The following is a 20,476-nucleotide window of genomic DNA, read 5'->3' on the forward strand; positions in this document are numbered from 1 at the left end:
CAGTTTCACAGTGAGTATGTTCTATTAAAAGGTGGTCCAGGCAATGTCCATTGAAACTTTTGAGGACCTCCTAAGGCGATGCAAACTTGACTTATTTGCTATTATGCTCCCCTATTAAAATATTGCTGTCACCTTATTTAAGATGTGTTCGCTTAAACAGCTGTCTATTCCCTGAGAGTGCTATCATAGGTCACCCACTGCAGTTTTCTTTGTATGTGTACTTAACCTAATGACTTTTGGTACTTTCGCAGGAGATTCAGAGAAACGGGAGGAGGCTGAATGTAAACATCAAGCGCTGTCCATGGAGGCCGGGGGTAGCAATGACTTTGCCACGCTTTTTAATGTCTTCCAACAGTGCCGCATGAGGTATGTGAATGAAGTTCTTGATATTTGAGGTTACCAGAATCCAAAGCATTGTCATATTTCTCTGCTGGCAATTTCATTGAGAACCCTTCATGTACTATGTCAATATGTTTTATTAAAGCAGAAGTGAGAAACCCCAGGCGGTAGGGGGTCAAACTGAATCCAGATGATTTTTCAACATAGACCCTGTGTGCAGGTAGATGGTGGTGTTGTGTGGCTCTGTGTCAATTCCATTATGCCCTGCAAGTGTTGGCTGGAGCCACATATAAGCGCCACCGAAGCATGCTGATATCAGTTTCTTCTTGATACTGTCTGCACCTTCAAACACACAGATTTAACTATGCAAGTGTGCAGATCTCTAATTTGGGACCTTTCAAGAAGGAAAATAGTCCTTTTCACAGAGTGAGGAGGCAAGAGGGCAGTGAGGGTTCTGCAGTTAGATAGATTGAGTATCCACCAGAAACCTAGTTACTGAAGGTAAGTAAATTATTCTTCTGATGAAACTTCTAACCACAGATTTCTCACGTTTAGAAGAGTTTCCAAAGCAGTACCTCTACAGGTGGTGGGTCTCTGGGATGGCTCAGAACTAAAATGCCTGCAGAACCCAAAAGCCACAATGCGCTTCCCGTCTGACCTGGCTGTAGAGGCAGTAGTGCTTCATTAATGTGTGAACTGAAGCCCACGTTGCAGCCTGACCAATATCCGGAAGAATACAAAAAGTGAATGCTGGAATGCTTGAATTCATCTCAGCCACTGACAATTACTCGGGGCCAACATCCCAGTCCATTGTTATTTTGTCCACCATGTCACCTCAGTTTGAACACAGCCATATGCAAATTTGTCGTTACCCTGCTCCAATAGGCATAGTAACGCCCGAAATGCCAAGCCAGGATCTCTCTGAACCGAAACACAAGCAAATCAAGACTGGTTTTGTCCTTATCGGGCCCATCAGTAGAGTATAGCTTGATTCTAGTGGCAAAGTGTGTACAGGACCCGCATCTGGGCATACTCATCCCGCTTAGGACATCACTCTGAAGTACCCAAAAAAGTGATGGATGAAGTGATTGAATTTATTTCAGCCACTGGTAATTACTTGGAGCTGCATCCCAGTCCATTGTTAATTTGCGCTCCATGCCACCAATGTAATGTCTCCAAGAGAGAGAGCTTTCTGGGAAATTCCAGCATGCAAAAGTGCTGACATTGTGCATTCTCTGTGGTGGTGATGAGATCAGGCGACGGTTCTCCCCACTGTTGGGAGACACCATGCTCCACCTCCGGGCGCAACTTACAGTTGCAATCCACTAGACATCACAGATGGAGTTTGTCCTCCCGCCAGATAGTGCATATTAGGGAAATGCACCGATGATTTATCCAGATCAAGAGGTACTAGACCTCTTTGCACATGGTCATGACTCCACTCTGCCCTGTTAACATACCACATGGCAATGGTGTTGATAGTGAGGACCTGAACCCTTGAAGGCTTTCAACATTGAGCACATGGCCAATAGCTCCAACAGGTTGATGTGGAGACAGGTCTCTGTGGGAGACCATCATCCTCTGATCTCCATCTCTCCCAACTGACTTCCCCAGTCATAAATCTGTCACTACCATCAGCTATGTGTGGGATTAGAGGAACCTCCTGCTGGCTCCATACCAGTTCGGCAGCCACCTCTACATATCTTTTACAGTCTCCTCCGAAACCTGAATGGAATCTGAAATATTCCTGTCATGCTGGTTCCACTGAGACTATAGATCCCACTGCAGAGCCCACGTGTGCTATCAGGCATGGTAGATTAACACAATGCAGCAGGCCAATAGACCAAAAATCATCAGAACAGCCCACACAGAGACCCAGGACCAAAGCACCGAGGACATAGCCTGAATGTCTTGGACTCACTAATCCAACAGGAAGGCCCAGTAAGACACTGTGTGTCGGATAGCTCCAATGAAAGAGAGCTTCTGCGAAGGAGTTATTTGTGACTTCGGCACGTTGATAGTGAATCCCAGCTATGTTAGCAGGGTTGCCGTCGTCTGGAGGTGGTGCACGGTTGACTGTGGTGAACCTTCAACAGCCAGTCCTCGAGGAAGGGTAAAAGACTGTGTAGGAGGCTGGCTTAGTATATGGTGCCCAATTAAAGAAGTGATGCACCTTGCACTAATCCAGTCAACCCTTATGGTGATTTTAGTGGTCTTTGATTACCTTAGGCTCTCCAAGTGGTAGCTCTGAAGAGCAGCTTTCAAGCCTATCTCGAAGGAGTGTAAGGCAGCTTATTTTACCACATTTACTACAGGTGTTACCTCTCCTGAGGCTTGAGCCGGGAGATAGCTGTGTTTGCTTGCACTTTGGCATCTTTTTGCACTATCTAGCGTATTTGCACACAAGGAATAATCTTGTTCAGACTCAGCGGTTTTTAATCTTTTAAAATTGTTATTTACTGTGCCCTGACTGTGTTGTAACTATTGTGTTATACTTACCGCCACTCGAGACTCAGATCCTGAGATCCGAGTTATTCCCGCTAGTTTTGGCGGGACCGCCATCTTGGGTCTAGTTGTGGTGAGCAGTCTAGTTTTTTGATTCACCACTCTATATCTGGCACAATGGCGCGAGCTTGCAGCGGATGCAAAGGCAAGCCCGTCCGCGCTCAGCGCCAGGACTCCTGCTTCTCCGAGGTTAGTTAGATCTGCTCGTATCAACTATTCCAGAACAACATTGCTAGGAATGAACAGGGTGGAAAGGGATGCGGAGTGCGTGTGCTTTTCCTTTAATTCAAAGCCCAAATCCTAGCTAGGGGTCTGTTCTAAATGTAAAACCACGCTTCCAAAGATCCAATATCTAGCGTCTAAGGATTTGAGGAACATCAGGGCAAAGACAGTGGGGCACAAAGACCTAGTTTTTAAATGCATTTTGATAAATGCAAGATCACTGGTTAAACATAGCACCAAGCATGCAAGGCTCAATGAGGAAAAGGACATACAGATGGCATTCATCACAGAGTCATGGACTGATGAATCTTCAGGGCCGGACCTTGTGAAGGCTACCCCACCAGGATTTGCTTGCCACACTCTGAATAGGTCTGGGAAAAATGGGGAGGATTGGCAGTGATTTATCCCAGTTCTGTGAGGGTGGTTTTCCACCCAATACTTAAAACAGGTTGTGAGGCTCTGTCGTTCAATTTCAGCCTATCCCATCATCATGCTTTCAAAGGCATTTTACTGTACAGACCACCAAGTACTAGAAAACCCTTTATTACATCCATATTGGAAATTTGCTGGAAGACAGCATCTGCTCGGATGCCTATACCATCTTGGGGGATTTCAACTATCACTTGGAGGTTCTCTCAAATTTGGATACAGTCGCTCTTGTCGATATAATGAATAGCGTAGACCTCAGGCAGCAGGTCATAGGCCATACTCATGTGGCTAGACATACCCTGGATGGTATTTTTACGAACCATCCAGGTCTCCAGTTCACTGGGGTGATACCTCTTTTTTGGACAGACCATGCAGCTGTTCAGTTTGAGTTAGCCCTCAAGGACCATCACATAGGTGAGGCACGTGTTAAGAAGCAGATTGATATCAGACCTTGGATTAAAATGGATGGGAATGCGCTACAGGAACTTCTCACCTCAACAACAACACAAATGCATTTGGGTGTGGAGGAAGGGACGATAGCCTATACTAAATGGGTTGAGAACGCCTGTTGCAAATTAGCCCCAGCTATTAGTATTTTTCCTAAGAGATCATCCCCCTCCGCTCCCTGGTTTACAGAAGAATTGAAAAAAGAAAAACTCAAGTGCAAACGTCTTGAGCGCACTTGGAGGAAAGAATATAAGGAAGTAGAAAAGAAGGCTTATAGAAATAGCCTATTGAACTATAAGCAACTTCTGTTTTCCACTAAACAAAAATTCTTTGTCACAAAAATTGGTTTGGCCAAAAACTCGGCCAAAGAACTATTCAGAACAGTATCAGATCTGGCGTCCCAGCTACAGTTTAGTCCAGTCAGGAACTTTGTGAAAATATTGCCAAATTCTTCTTGGACAAAGTGGAAGTTATCTTCTCGGCGCTAAATGCTTTAGTGCAGTAGGAAGTATCATAGAGAAGGAGAACCAAAAGTTCACCAAAGTTTCCCCCTGGCATCCTTGACAGATTTGAGGCCTTGTCCATGGACCAAACGCGCAGCCTACTTGAAGTGGCTAGATCAGGGTCACCGTATGACCCTTGTCCTGTGGCTGTGGCCAAATTAGCGGTGGAACCCATCACCCAGGCACTCACGTCCATTTTCAATGATATGGACGATACTGGGCTCTTTCCTAAGCTTTGGAAGGTGGCATCGATTTTACCCCTACTGAAAAAGCCCAATCTTGACCCGAATGACCCAAATAGTTTCCGCCCTATTTCACGGCTCCCTTTACCAGCAAAACTGATGGAAAAAGCATTAAACACACAACTTAGTGCCTTTCTTCAACAGACCCAAGCTCTGGATCCAACTCAGTATGGCTTCAGAGGTGGTCATAGTACGGAGTCGGCGCTCATAAAAACAACAGATGAGATTAGGAAAGTAGTTGACCAAGGCGGAAAGGCTGCCTTGATCTTATTGGATTTATCTGCGGCCTTTGATACGGTCCATCAGGATCTTTTGATGAACCGATTAAGGTCATGCGGACTCCAGGACAAGGCTTGGAAACTCTTGCAGTCCTTCCTTACGCACAGAGTACAAGTGGTATCCCTGGGTGAATATCAGTCAAAGCCCTTTGTTCTGCCCTGCGGTGTTCCGCAGGGGTCGTCATTGAGCCCTACGTTGTTCAATGTCTATGTTTCTTCCCTGGCCCCTATTATCAACTCCTTTGGCTTTGATCTCACCTCCTATGCGGATGACACCCAAATTGTGGTGACTCTGCTGCCAGGACAGGAGGTGGGCATGGACAATCGTTTTCACCACTGCATGGAAGCAGTGGGCGGTTGGATAGCGAAAAACTGCCTAAAGCTTAATTCAGGCAAAACAAAAGTTATACTATTTGGAAATGGTCCCAACTTCTGGAGCCCAAGCTGGTGGCCATCAACAATGTGATCACTTCCTGTTCCCATGAAGAAAGTAAAAAACCTTGGAGTATTAGTAGATTTCAAACTAAACTCCCCCTCCCCCCACCACTTCCGGGGCACTGGGGTTTAAAATCTACGCCTGGCGAACGCGCAGCGGACAGAGCTGAGCGCTGCTGAGGCGCTGAGATTGCATTCTTTGCACATGTTCTCATTATTTTAATATTTTAAAACTCACTTACTCGCTGTTTGTTCGTAGGAGCCGCCCTGCACCCCGGTCCGTCACGGCTTGTGCCGATTGCACGGAGGGTGGACCTAGGGCCTGACTCCTCCCCCTCCCCCCACCACTTCCGGGGCACTGGGGTTTAAAATCTACGCCTGGCGAACGCGCAGCGGACAGAGCTGAGCACTGCTGAGGCGCTGAGATTGCATTCTTTGCACATGTTCTCATTATTTTAATATTTTAAAACTCACTTACTCGCTGTTTGTTCGTAGGAGCCGCCCAGCACCCCGGTCCGTCACGGCTTGTGCCGATTGCACGGAGGGTGGACCTAGGGCCTGACTCCTCCCCCTCCCCCCACCACTTCCGGGGCACTGGGGTTTAAAATCTACGCCTGGCGAACGCGCAGCGGACAGAGCTGAGCGCTGCTGAGGCGCTGAGATTGCATTCTTTGCACATGTTCTCATTATTTTAATATTTTAAAACTCACTTACTCGCTGTTTGTTCGTAGGAGCCGCCCTGCACCCCGGTCCGTCACGGCTTGTGCCGATTGCACGGAGGGTGGACCTAGGGCCTGACTCCTCCCCCTCCCCCCACCACTTCCGGGGCACTGGGGTTTAAAATCAATGGCCTGGCGAACGCGCAGCGGACGCGCGCAGCGGGCGCGCCGAAGGCGCGCCGAAGGCAAGCCCGTCTGCGCCTGTCCGCGCCAGGACGCTGCCAGTGGCCAGTACCCCTACTAATGCTACCTTGGAACCGCATGTAAATACTCTGGTACGTATAAAATATTCCAGCTCTGATCTCATAGCCATCAGAATTCAGAGCCATCAAAGTAATCCTCATAGACCTGCATGTGTGTTCCCAGCTGTCCTAGATGGTCCCGTCTCCTGCAGACACTGCAGATTTCAATGCTTAACTCACAATAGTACTAATTCTAAGATACTACCTTCCCAACTAAAGCCTCCAAATGCGTTACTTAAACCAATATTAACCTGGAATTGCTTCCTGGCCAATGTGCGCTCACTACCCAAATATGCTATTAATATTTGGGATTTGTTGGCCTCTAACCATCCCCATATTGGGTTTCTAACCGAGACGTGGACTAAGCCTCATTCTAATCCCGATATTGCTATCGCTCTCCCTGAGGGCTATAGCATTCAAAGGCAAGACAGGCCTATCAGGGCAGGCGGAGGTCTGGCTATTATATTCAAGGACCCTATTAAAGTAACTATTATTGAACAGCATTGCACTAACCTGATGGAGATAATGATTTTCAGAATTGACTTACATTCACGATTCTGTTGGAAAGGCGCCTTGGTCTACCGACCACCGGGACCTTTATCTAACTTCTCATGTCGACTACTGGAAATAATCTCTCCGCATGCAATTTCCACTAATAACTTTTTATTACTTGGGGACTTTAATGTCCAGGGAGAAAATATTAGCAACAAGGAAACTCACTCCTTACTAGCAGACCTATCTACTTTAAGTTTAAGTATTATAAATACAAATACCACTCATCAGGCCGGGCACATGCTCGACCTTATTTTAACCAACTCCTCGGACATCCGCTACAATGCGACGACTCCTCTTGAGTGGTCGGACCATTATTTGGTGGACTTCTCAATCCTAAGCAAACAGGAGTTAGGAGGACATGAAACCAGACCCACCAGAGTTTTCAGACAGTGGCATAGAGTTACTCCTCAATCCTTTCAGGATCTCTTTACCCCCCCCACGTTTCAATGGGTTGGATGACATAGAGGACCAAGTAACAGCTTTGAATGCTAACCTTGAGGCAGCTATCAACCAATTAGCTCCATCTAAATTACCACTCAACCCTCTTAAACGCGTGCAAGCCCCATGGTACACACCTACTCTGAAAACAGAGAAATCCCGTTGTAGAAAGTTGGAACGGACCTGGCGCCTCTCACACAATCAAAATGATAGTCTTATTCAAAAATGCTTTAACAATTTATCACAAAAATTTGAGGCTTGCCCGTAAAACGCATATTGCGACTGAGATTGACAATGCTGAAAATTCCTCTCGTACGCTCTACCAAATATTAAATACATTTACCAATCCAAAAGCTTGTAATACTGATGCTGCTCCCTCACAACACCTCTGTGACAATATAGCAAATTATTTGTCTCAGAAAATTGAAAAAATATATCATAAAATTACCTCGACTATTAGGCCTTGCCCCAGTCAGCCCCTAAACTCTATCCCCGTTAAGGAGACACTACACACCCTAGATACCTTCCCTTTATGCACTTTATCGGAAGTTGCTGCTCTCCTAAAAAGTACCATATCTGGCTCGCCTCTAGACCCTATGCCTGCCAAAATTACAGCTACTTTGTCAGCTTCGCTCGCCAGTCCTATTTGTGCTATCCTTAATAAGTCACTGGAGGATGGTGTCCTTGCGGCTGAGTGGAAGGCAGCCCAGGTCGTTCCCATTAAGAAAAACGTGAAGCTGTCACCAGAGGACTTTACCAACTACAGACCCATTTCTTTACTCCCCCTCCTCAGTAAACTCCTCGAAAAACATATCAACAAACATCTTTCCATGTTTATTGAATCTTCCCACTGCTTAGATGAATCACAATCCGGTTTCCGCCCAAAACATAGTACGTAGACTACATTGGTGGAGGTCATAGACAACATCAGAATGGCAGCAGATAAGGGTCAGGCAGTGATATTGGTCCTGCTTGACCTGTCTGCTGCCTTCGACACCATATCTCATCAGGTCCTCATCACCCGACTTGAGGAGATGGGTGTAAGAGGTAAAGCGCTAAGTTGGCTGACTGATTTTCTGACCAACAGGACGCAAACTGTCAATCTTGGTCCCTATCGCTCGTCAACCACCGGTATCAGCAAGGGGGTTCCTCAGGGCTCTTGCTTGAGCCCTACATTGTTTAACATCTATGTAGCCCCCTTGGCAGGATACCTTAGACGGCTTGGGTTTGACCCCATATCCTATGCCGATGATACACAACTTTTGATGTCTTTCGACAAAGCAAATCCGCTTACCCTGGACTTATTTTCTGAGGGCATGAAAGGAGTTGCGCATTGGATGAGGGAAAAAATGTTACAACTAAATTCTGATAAATCGGAAATCATGCTGTTTGGAGAGGCAAAACTAAGATGGTCCCCTAGCTGGTGGCCAGAGGAATTGGGCTGTGCCCCGTCCCCTAAAGATGTTGTAAAGGACTTGGGTGTGCGCCTGGACAATGATCTTACTCTTGAAGAACATGTTAACAGTACCGCCAACACCTGCTTCCACACTCTCCGCATGTTGCGTAGGGTTTGCCCCTTTCTTCCTATAACCACCCGTAAATCCTTGGTCCAAACATTGATTATCAGCAGATTGGACTACTGCAATGCTTTGCTAATTGCAGCTAAAGAAAAATCTTTAAACAAACTGCAGGTGGTCCAGAATACCGCAGCCCGATTGGTAAACAACGCACTTCCCAGGACCCCGTCAGCCCCTCTGCTTCAGGACCTTCATTGGCTCCCCATAAAAAAGAGAGTCAGATTCAAAATCTGTTGCATGGTTTTTAAATCCCTGCACAACTTGGGTCCTGGCTATTTTGCTCGGAAACTTGTTAGTTATACTCCTACAAGACTACTGAGATCCAGCCAACTTGCATACCTGCAAACCCCTCGCATCAAATTTGCCCGGATGGGAGGTAAGGCGTTCTCCTATCTGGCACCCCGTTATTGGAATCTCCTCCCATTACATCTTCGTCAATGTACCAACCTAGGGGTCTTCAGGGAATTACTGAAAACACATCTTTTCTAATCGCACTTTCCTCAGTGGTCAATCAGCAGTCTAAAGCGCAGAGATACCCCGTATGGGGTGATTCTGGCGCTATATAAAACCCGTAAATAAATAAATAAATAAGTCAATGCAGTTTCATCATCAACCGCCTTTATTCTCAAAACAGTGAAACAAATACTGCCATTCTTACCAGCGGGGAGCCGGCAAACGGTGGTCACCGCAATTGTTTTGTCGAAGCTTGATTACTGCAATAGCCTTTACCTTAACATTCAAGGACGTTTTATAAATAAACTCCATAGGATACAAAACGCGGCCGCCCGACTACTCACTAGGATGCCCAAATTTGCGGCGATCTCCAACGAAATTAAAAAAACTACATTGGCTCCAGGTGAGAAAGCGAGTGGTTTTCAAATCTTTGTGCACTGTATTTAAAGCACTCCAAGGTATTGGACCGGAGTACTTACAGAAACAGTTTAATCGGTACATACCCATAAGAAATTTACGCTCAGCAGGAGCCGAAATGGTCATAATCCCGCCCACAAAAAAGGTATCATGGGGAGGACGAAGATTTGTCTTCGGAGTGGCCAAGGCCTGGAATGACCTCGCGGGCCATCTCAGAAATGCCACAGATCTGTTGGCTTTCAGAAGGGCCTTGAAAACATGGCTGTTTAATAACTAACTCTTTCTGTTGGTGATAGCTGAAAGGACAGGTAACGAGCGCTAGGAAACCCTTGGGTAACCGTTGCGCTCTACAAATAAACTTAATATTAACATTTAATTGACAGTGTAGATTAGATGACAAAGCACCACACAGTGTTTATAAAGATAAGTATTTATTATGCAATACAATCACTAACCCATTGATATATCGCCTACCCATAGATCCCAACAATACACACTTCATGGGAGTGGAGCGGGCTACCTCAGAAGGAGAGTAACCCAGTATGCACCACCAAGAACCTTGAGATCATCCTCTCTGAGCCTGGCTTCCGTTCCCAGAATACACCCCGCCTGGTCGGGCGGCAGTTCCTTCAGGTTCCTGAGAGCACATGCCTGGACCCTGCTTCCTTTGTCTCTTAAAACTGTGACGAGCTAGCCATTTTTAAGAAACTGCTTAAAACCTGGTTATTCTGTCATTGATTTTGCCATCTTCAAGAAGCAATTTTAAACCTGGTTTTCTGCTGCAAGTGGCGTCAGTTGAGTTGATGGGGAGGCTTGATTAGCGCAGGGACACGCTGTGTGCAGAGTGGAAACACAGCCGCTTGCCCAATAGAAGTCGCGGTTGCTGTTTTAAAGAAAAAGGACCCTTCCCAGTGAATCCAAAGCAACCCCTTGGAAGATGGAAGGTTGGAGAGCCACCCCACCTATGGATGCCCCATGAACCAGGTTATCTGCACCAGGGAAGCTGGGTGAGGTGACATCGGAACCTGCTGTAAACAACAATGGAAGACTTCTGAGAAAATGCCTCTGGCGAAGAATGTGAAGAAGTCTGGTGGAATCCAAGTGTGGATTCTGGAAGAGGAAAACCTGCAAGCCGAGGGGACAGAGTCCATGCCACTCGGAGGTGACCAGGAGGCACGGAAGCACAATGCTCACCAATGTCGGGAGGTCCAGGAGTTAAGACGATTACCTTGTCGCTGCAGCTGTGAGGACCAGGTGGCGCTGAGGAAGACCAGTAGCCGTGCACAAGCTGTCCCATGTCAGATGTCAGTGTTTAGGTGGTCGATGTTCAGCGGGACTACCAACAAGCTTTGGTAGCCTCAACTGGCCTGGAAAGGGAAAAGATGCAACCGTTGGGACCAGCAAGGTCCAAGGGACTCACCAAGTGCAGGAGAGTCAGAGCAGGCCCCGAGCAAGCAGGTGAGCCGTCTGAAGCAAAGGAAGACCCTCAAGAAGACCCATAGGTCAAAGGCACAGGAATCACAAGAGGACCTCCGGCAGTTTACAAAAGATGGAGGCCCATGGTGCAAGGGATGCAGTGAGGATGCTAATCTTCGAGGGTTGAGGCGCTGGAGGCAGGAACTTCTTGTAGCCCGAAGATCTCTGGAGTGCAGAGCCAGCAAGCCTTGGCAACAGCGTCGATGCAGTGCACAGAGGTTTGGTCCCAGCGGCTCTGGCGAGAGATACTGTCCTTAAATTTGCAGAGAAGACAGGTCAGGCCTCTAGGGAGCTGCAAAACCACCACCTGTGTTACTTGTCCTCTGGAAGTCCGTAGACCGGTCAGCTTTGTTGAATGAATGAATATAAGATTTATAGAGCGCTAACTTAGCCCAAGGGCATCAACGCTCTAACAGCAGAACCATATGCAGGCAGAGAGGGCACACTCGGACATACATCTAAGGGAACAGCCAGGTCTTTAAAACCTTTCGAAAAAGAGTGTGTGATTGTTGTCCCGAAATTTCCTCGGGGGGAGAGTTCCACAATTTAGCTGCGGCAATTGAAAAGGATCTCCCGCCCCATCTCATCCTTTTAAACATGGGCACAGTAAGGAGATGTTTACTTGCTGACCTGAGATTCCTAGTGGGAGCATAATGATGAAATAAGGCTTTAATGCCTTCAGGACCCAGGCCATAGTAAGCATTATGAGCAAGGCAAAAGGTTTTGAACATAATCCTGCCATCCATCGGGAGCCAGTGCAGAGAAAGAAGAGAAGCCGAGACTGAATGTTGAGGTGCCTGAAGATGCAGGGGAGTGACTCCTTCACTCCAAGGGAGATTTCTACGGATGTCCTTGATGCCCACAGATCTTCTGGAGAACCTGGGTGAAACACAGGCACAGACAAGGCATAAGACTTGAAGAACAGTGAGACCAGGAGCAACAGGAGTCTTCCTTGATGCAATCTTGGTTCCAGACGAAGTCAGAGTGTCCAGACAGTTAAAGAGTGGATTGGTTTCAGAGGTGAGTCTTGTTCCACGATGAATCTAAGGACCCACCCACAATGGAGCCCTTAATTACCCTAGGAAAAGGGTTGGAACAACTTGGGGTCCCTCCCTAAGGAGGGGCTGGACAGAGGGGAGGATACTCTCCTGTCCTTAGTCCAGTTTCACGCCAGAGCAGGAACCAAGGGTTTCCTTAACTGGCTCAAACCGGAGTGTGCAAAGGAGGGCACCAAATGTTCCCTTCGATACAGTCTGGTGGCGCTGGAAAGCACCCCCATCCCAGCCCAATACACTAAGTACTGTCTGGGAGGTGGTCACACCTCCCTGTGACAGGAATCCTACTGTTTTACCTTCCCCTGCTTGAGCTCCGCTCAGCAGCCGGAGGGCAGAGCCGTGTCTGTGGTCAGCAGCAGCACTAGCTTGCTAGCTGACCCTGTAGGGCTCTTACCGGGAGTTCGGGGGTCCCCTGAGGAGCCCCCAGTACATAGGATCATACTTCCAGGACCGGAAACCAAACATGCCAGGTTCGATGCAGCCATTATATAGTTAGACATGTTGTTAATTACTAATGTCCACTATATACCTAAAAATGCCCGATCGCAATTACGAAGCCTTGAGAATCGACTGCAGGGTTTGTAGGGGTGTCTTGTTGGGCCACCTTCATACTTGTAACCGAGCACCCTGCCCTCAGGACTGAAGGGCCTACTGTAGGGGTGACTTAAAGGTTTTAAGTGCAGTGACCTCAGATATAAGGAAACTTTGTTGTGAAGGGTGCAAGCACCATCTCACATAGGCTGCAATGTATGGCCTGTAGTCAGAGTTTAAGTGGACTCCCATGGGTGGCACAATACATCATGCAGCCCATGGTAGACCTCAGTGTACCTATATCCTGGGTACCTCAGTACCATATAGGACTCATAAGGGTACACCAGTAGCCAATTGGGGATGTACCAAAGTACTTACCAGAGCCAATTTCGTGTAGCGAGCACAGATGCTAGATCCCTGATTAGCAGGAGCCCAGCAGACTACAGTCAAAACACACTGACTCCAGTCAAAAAGTAGAGGTAACCATGAAAGCCTAACCTACTTTACTACACACTGGTATACCGGACCTCTGAATGTAGGCTGAGACCACCGCCATCATTTTGTAAACGCCGAGGGGCACTGATGAGGTGAAAAGAGAGCACCGCAGGGGGAGGCATGGCCAGCAACATGGCCGAGTAGCTGTGTTTCTCGGGGGCTCCGACAGCTCTACAGAAATCCTACACTTAATCCTGGCCGTAGACACCCACTGAAAGCTTTCAAGGAACGGTACAGCTTTGCACACTCACTAACACTGCGAAAGGGGCCCACAAACACTGAGGGCAGGTGTAATATAGCCCCACAAGAACAGGATGGAAGAACAGCGAGGTCCGATATGCCTGGAAACAATCGAGCGGCTGGGGTGGTGAAGAGAGAGCGAGTGAGATGAGCTTTCCCTCTCTCCGCCACCCGGCTACCGTTCCTTTTTCTACACACATAGGGGCGGTCCGAGAGTGAGCCGCAGAAGACGAGACCGGGACTATTCCCGGAGGCTGGCGAGTTAGTGGTAGTGGGTTGATCAGAGAGAGAGGAAGACAAGAAATACTTCGGGCGGGTGAGGCTACCGAGAGATGAGAGAAGCGAAGCTGGACGGTGGGAGCCCTGCTCTTGGTGGCGGAAACAGCCACGACTGAGGCCTTCACAAGGCAGGGGAGGTGAGCACTGACCGGCGGGTGGGGTCCGGGCCTGGAGACGGAGGCCCGCTCCTCGGCAACCCGCGGAGGAGTGGAAGACTTGCCGGACTATATTCGGGAGTGCCTCTCCCCCTTTTCTCTTCTGCCCCTCGTCCTCCCCCCTTGCCCGCCAGAGAAACCAGAGGAGGGAGGGGAGTCTGGACCGGCCCAGAAGAGTGACTACGCCCTCACTTACAACAAGGCTGTTGGTGAGGGCCAGGAGGACTACGACCCACTCCAGATGAGTGTATGACACCCAAGCGCTGAGGCATTGCCCATAGCAAATGCGACCGGAGGCAAAGACGCGGTGAGTGGGGGTGGAGGGGCCTGAGAGAGAGAACAACAGAGGCGAAGGGCCCATACTGCCCCCTGCAGAAACCTGTACCGTGCTTGGAGATGGCTGCCCCCTACTCCTCCCTGAGGCGACAGATCTGAGGGCACCAGAACTTGGCCATACCTTCCTTGCCAAGCGTAGAGGGACATGCCAATGAAGAGGGACTTGCATACAAAAGGAGTGAGGCACACCTGGGGGAAATAGAGGGTTCCAGCAGCAGCCACAGCCACGCTGGCGACAGAGAAGGAAAGGCGATTCCCCACATTCAAGCTCAGTGCACCGACTTTAAGAAACTGGCTCAATATATACTGCACCAAAGTGAGGTACAGTGCGTATAGAGTCCAAGAGTCTCTAGAGGTTTGGCAGAGGTTAAAGTTAGATAGAACTCTCTAAAGTGGTAGCTTTGTTGAGCAGTAAGGCAGTATCAGAGGACAGTGTAAAGCATTTGATGTACACACTCAGTCAGCAAATGGTCTCACACACTCGAGAACTAAACTTTAGGCCAATTGTTTTGTATAAAAAATATACTGTTGTTTTATTTCTAGAACCAAGCAAGCCTGGTACAGGTAAGCATATAAATACTTTGCAGTAGTAATTTACTTGTATGAACACAGTTCAGAATTGCAGTATAACTTGTACTGGTTTTGGGTACAGTTTTAAGAAAACAGTTTGCAACACATTGCAGGTATAGTACATTCAATTGAATGGGCTTTTTAAGTAAAATGCAGTTAATTACTTTTCAGATTGCTTTTGCTAACACAGGACTGGATCCTAGATTCAGCCCTGGGACATTTCCTGAAAACAGGTGAGTAAATGCGTTTTGGTTTACAGTACGATTTTTAAGGAATATTATTGCATTTCAAAAGTTGACACAAAAACTTTTTCACATAGAATCACCATTGTTATCCTATGGGAGGAAATTCACTTAGCAGGTAAGTTAGGTTATTGTTACTTTTTCTTACTCAGTGCTGGATCCTGGATTCAGCACTGGGACATTTCTTGAAAACAGTTGAGAAAATGCGTTTTGGTTAATCGGCTGATTTTTAAGGAATATTTGTAGTTTTCAAAAGTCGACACTGGGAGAAATAGTGTCAATGTTATCCTATGAGGAAAAATGAGTTCTCGATTTCAAGGTAAGTAATCGGTCTTTTGAGTTAGAGTTCTGGGGTTAGACTCGGGGGTTTTCCAGGGTCAGTGATGCACTGTTGTTGCACCCTCAGCTGCACTCGGGCGGCCGGGTGCAGAGTGTTGAGGCCCAATGTTATCCTATGGGGGATGGGGGGCTCCGGTTGGTGGCGGCTGGCAAGCAGGCCACAGGGTTATGGGAGCAAGGCTCCTAGGGCTAAGCCCAGGGCAAGTTGGGGACCAAGTTAGCACCAAAGGGGCACCCTCGGCGGCGCAAGGGTAGCCGGGTGCAGTTTTGAGGTCGGGTGCCCTGTTGAGTTCAATGGAGATTTTTCGGGACAAAGATACACTGCAGGCTCGGGGACGAAGATCTTCCAGGAGTGACCACCACTTCGAGGGGTAAGTTGGGATGTAGCGGGATGGTTAGGCACCACTGGGTTGGGCACACAAGGCCGTGGGACGTCGGGTGCAGGGGTGCCTTTCGACGTCGGATTTTCTTACCCTCTCTGGGCGCGGTAGGGGGGTCTTCTCAATTGAAGCTGCAGGCGTCGTGTGGAGGCTTGAGGCAGGTCAGGGGTTGCTGGACCTCGGGTCAGGATCGCCGGGGGGACCTCCTCGTGGTGTTTGTTCACTCAAACACGGGCCGGGTTCGGCGGGTGCAGAGTGTGCTGGATTCGCGGTTTCTGGCTGGCACCAGAAGCTGCAGTTCAAACACGTCCGGTGTTCACGAGAGAAGCAGCTTGGAAAGTGAACGCAGGCAGGTCCTTTGGGGTTTTTGAGGTTGCTGGCCGCCTGACACGCTGGGGTTTTGCAGGAGCAGGTTTGAGGGGAGACAGGCCTGTAGGGCTGGGGCCAGGTCAGTGGGTGTCGTCCTCTTGTTAGCTCTGCACGGCTTCTTGTCCTTCTTCTTCTTTTCTTGTGGTTGTTGGATCTGAGGAAGGAAGGTTCAGGGTGCACCTAAATACTAACTGTAGGGGCGTTACAGGTAGGTAAAGGGCAGGGACCAATGGGTCCCTTCCCTGGGGTAGGTACACCCCCTATTCTGCTACTCTCCAGGGGAGGGGGGCAGGAGCCTGTCCCTGGTTGGCTGGGTCCCCCCATCCTCAAGATGACGGTGACTCGAGGTTGTGCTTCACCTCGCCTCCCCCACCTTAGGGGTGGAGTTGGCAGAGGTGGGCACACCTATGTTCCCCACTTGTTTTTCGCGCCGGTTTTCCAGCCCAAAGTGGGGGGTGGAACCAGTGGGGACCAGTTGCTGAAAGCAGCAAATGGTCCGGAGAGGCTCACAAAGGTGGCATGCCTTTGAAGCTTCTCCTTCGTAAAACCTGCCCATCCTGGGGGAGGAGGCTTGGCACCTCGTCCCAGGATGTGCATTGTTTCAGGCCCCCAAGAGCAGCAGGCTCTCGCCCCAGGGGTCCAGAAACATGTCTGGTGGTGGCAGTCTGCGCAGCCACTCAGTCAGGTCGCTGGTAGTTGGTCATTTTTCAGGGGCCATCTCTAAGATGCCCTCTGTGGTGCATTTTACATTAAATCCCACACTGGCATCAGTGTGAGTTTAATGTGCTGAGAAGTTTGATACCAAACTTCCCAGTCTTCAGTGTAGCCATTATGGTGCTGTGGAGTTTGTAATGACAATCTCCCAGCACCATATACACTTAATGGCAGCACTGCACTTACAGGACCCAGGAATGGACCCGGGCACTGTAGGGGTACAGGGCTCATGCACCTGTACCCTCACCACTGGCATAGGGTACCCAGCTAGAGGGGTGACTAATGTATGCCAGGGCAGTGGTTTGTGGGCATGGCACACAGGGATGTGTGCCATGTCGACTCTTTGTTTTGTTCTGCTCCAAGACACTCAGCCTGCAACGGCAGTGTGTGTATGTCAGGGTACTGGGCCTCTAAGGGTGGAACAATAAGTGCTGCAGTCCTTAGGGGTCTTCTCTAGTCACAGTGCCCTGGGTACCTATGGTACCATTTCCCAGGGGCTGACATGTGGCCAGAGATGCCAATTGGGTTTAGGCTTCAATGCAGTTTTAGAGAAGGAACACAGGCCCTTGGTACCCGATTGGCAGGAGCCCAGGGCACACTCAGTCAAAGCACATCAGCAAAAAGTGGGGGCATACCATGCAAGAAAGAGGGCACTTTCTCACACCGACAGATTGCGGACAATAACACCCGAGAGACCAGGGGGTAGGCCTGACCGGCAAGCCAAATAGGGGTCCGGCTCAGGCGCCTGATTGCAACAAGTTCAAGACAGTTGTCGGAGAGGTTCAAAGCCACACTAAAATGCCTGAAGCTGTGCTGGAGCCATATAGCCTTCCCTCCCCGTTCAGATAGCCGCGAATGGTGCCCGCCATCTGAGAAAGACAGTATAGCAGACAAGGGACCCAGAAAGACCTGGAAGCTGCATGGGTAAGTCCTGAAAGGGCTGGAGAAGTAACTGGTGAGCAGCCCGCAGGAGCTGTCACGAATAACTCAGTGTGGTATCTTTTTACACTGCCCAGGAGGATCCGTCGTAGCGGGCGAGGGGCTTCCCCCCTTCCTCGGCGAGGGAACAGAAATCCGAACCTTGCAGAGAGCATTCAAACACCCTTGCTATAGAGGCAGCCATGACACACGACAAGGACCACCAACCCTCGGTCTAGGTCCACTCTCTCCCCGAAGCTCCACTGTGCTGTCTCTTGCCTCCAAACCCCGACCTCCTCCTTGGGAGGCTCAAGGTTGCTGCCCGCTCCTGCGCCTGCTCCAACGGGGACCAGACTGCCTGCAACCACCGTAACCTTTCTTAGCCGTTTTTTTCCTTTCTTAATTTTTCCCTGTTGTGCCACTGTTATTGTGCCCATCTGTGTCTTGCTCTAATTCCACCACTGTTTTTATTTTCCTGTGCCTGCCTGTTCCTTTCGCCACTGCTGCCCCTGCGGCCCCTCCCCCCAGGGGACACGACCCCCTGCCAGTTCTCCTGCCTCCACTGCCGCCAGACCCTCTCCGCCCCCCCGGCCTCTCACACCGCTGACGCCAGCACCGGTGACACCCTAAAATGCATCCTCCTCAGGTACGTTCCGTACACAAACACGCCATGGAAATCTGGAACCTACTCGACACTCTCTTGCCCGACATCGCCTTCTTCACAGAGACCTGGACCAACGCATCCTCGGCCCCCGACATCAGCACCGCCATCCCAGACGGATACAAGATCCATAGGAAAAACCACCCCAACCACCCAGGAGGGGGCCTCTCCATCGCCCACAAGAGCACCCTCCGCCTCACCACCTCCAGTGAAACTTTCCCTTCCGCCGAACACCTGCACATCCAGATACAGACCCCAAAGCCACATTCTGAGGAACCCTCGTCTACAAACCCCCCCAGCCCCCGAACACCCTTCGCCACCACCATCACCGACTTCATCGCACCCCACACCATCACCTCAACAAACTACTTACTCATTGGAGACCTGAACTTCCACCTCGAACATCCCCAGCGACCCCAACTTCGTGACAACCTTGCTAGCATCAGACTTAAACAACTCGTCAGCACACTGACCCACAGAGCAGGACACACCCTCGACCCCATCTTCGTAACAGGAAATAGCGATCAATTCAGCCACATAATGTAGCTGCTGTGGACCGACCACCACGATGTACACTTCGCCGTCAACAAACCCAAGGCACCCAAACCGGCCCCACGCCCACCACGAAGGAACTGGAGCAAGGTTACCGATGAGCAACTTAACTCACCCGAGACAACCACACTATCGGTCTCCAACTGCACAGACCAGCTCGCCCCGCTACGCAACCCCGACAGACAATGCCCCAGGAAAGCCGCCTGGTTCACCACAGCTCTCCAAGAAGGCAGACGCACCTGCAGATGCCTGGAGAAGAACTGGAGAAACACCAAGACAACCGAAAACACACCACCTACAAGGACGCCATGACAGACTACCTTAACCAGATCAGAGCCACCAAGAGGAACTTTATCCACAATAAAATCCTGGCCAACTCCACCAACTCGAAGGATCTTTTCAGTGTCATTCAAGAATTCACCAACCCACGCAGCGAAGCCACAGACATCACCCCATCCCAAGACCTCTGTGACAAGCTTGGAACCTATTTCCACCTCAAGTTCAAAAACCTCTATGACGACTTCATCGACCATCCACCAGGCGCAACAGACAGGCCCCCAGAAACACCAGCCAGCCCACCATCTCCAACTGGACACTGATCACGGCCGAAGACACTGCCTTGACCATGAAAAGCATCCACTCAGGGGCCCCCACCGACCCCTGCCCCCTCACATCTACCATAGAGCCGCGGCCGCAATCGCACCTGAACTACAACGCACCATCAACCCCACCTTCAAAACAGGCACCTTCCCAGGCGACTGGAAGCGCACAGAAATCAGACCCCTGCTCAAGAATCCCACGGCTGACCCCACCGGCCTCAAGAACTATTGGCCCATCTCGCTCCTCCCCTTCGCTGCCAAAGTAGCCGAGAAAACAGTTAACAGGAAACTGACACGATTCATTGAAGAGAACACCGTCTTCGACCCGTCCCAGTCTGGATTCCGAAGCAACCACAGCACAGAGACCGCCCTACTCGCCACCACAGACGACATCCGCACCCTCTTGGACCAAGGCCACTCCACAGCCCTCATCCTACTCGACCTATCAGCGGCCTTCGACACCGTCTCCTAATGCACACTAGTCGTCAGACTACATGACGCAGGCATACAAGGAACAGCCCTGGACTGGATCCGGTCATTCCTCACAGGAAGAAGCCAAAGGATCAGACTCCCACCCTTCCTCTCCAACACCACGAAAATCACCTGCAGAACATCCCTGAGCCCCTCTTCAACATCTACATGGCCCCCCTCGCAGCCATCATCCAACAACACGGCCTCAACATCGTATCCTACGCTGACGACACCCAGCTCTACTTCTCCCTCACCAAAGTTCCCACCACTGGCAAACTCAACTTCCAGAAAGG

General features: G+C 49.6%; 1 protein-coding gene across 1 annotated transcript in view; it reads left to right on the forward strand.

Annotated features, from left to right (window-relative positions):
* The window catches only part of DHX40 (DEAH-box helicase 40), a 332,526-nt gene that overhangs the window by 226,567 nt on the left and 85,483 nt on the right, over nt 1–20,476 (forward strand). The window contains exon 13 of the mRNA XM_085649399.1: nt 252–366. Coding sequence (XP_085505525.1) covers nt 252–366 — 115 coding nt within the window. The remainder of the gene's footprint in view (nt 1–251; nt 367–20,476) is intronic.

Source organism: Triturus cristatus, chromosome 3_2 (genome assembly GCF_964204655.1).
Source record: "Triturus cristatus chromosome 3_2, aTriCri1.1, whole genome shotgun sequence".
NCBI lineage: Eukaryota > Metazoa > Chordata > Amphibia > Caudata > Salamandridae > Triturus > Triturus cristatus.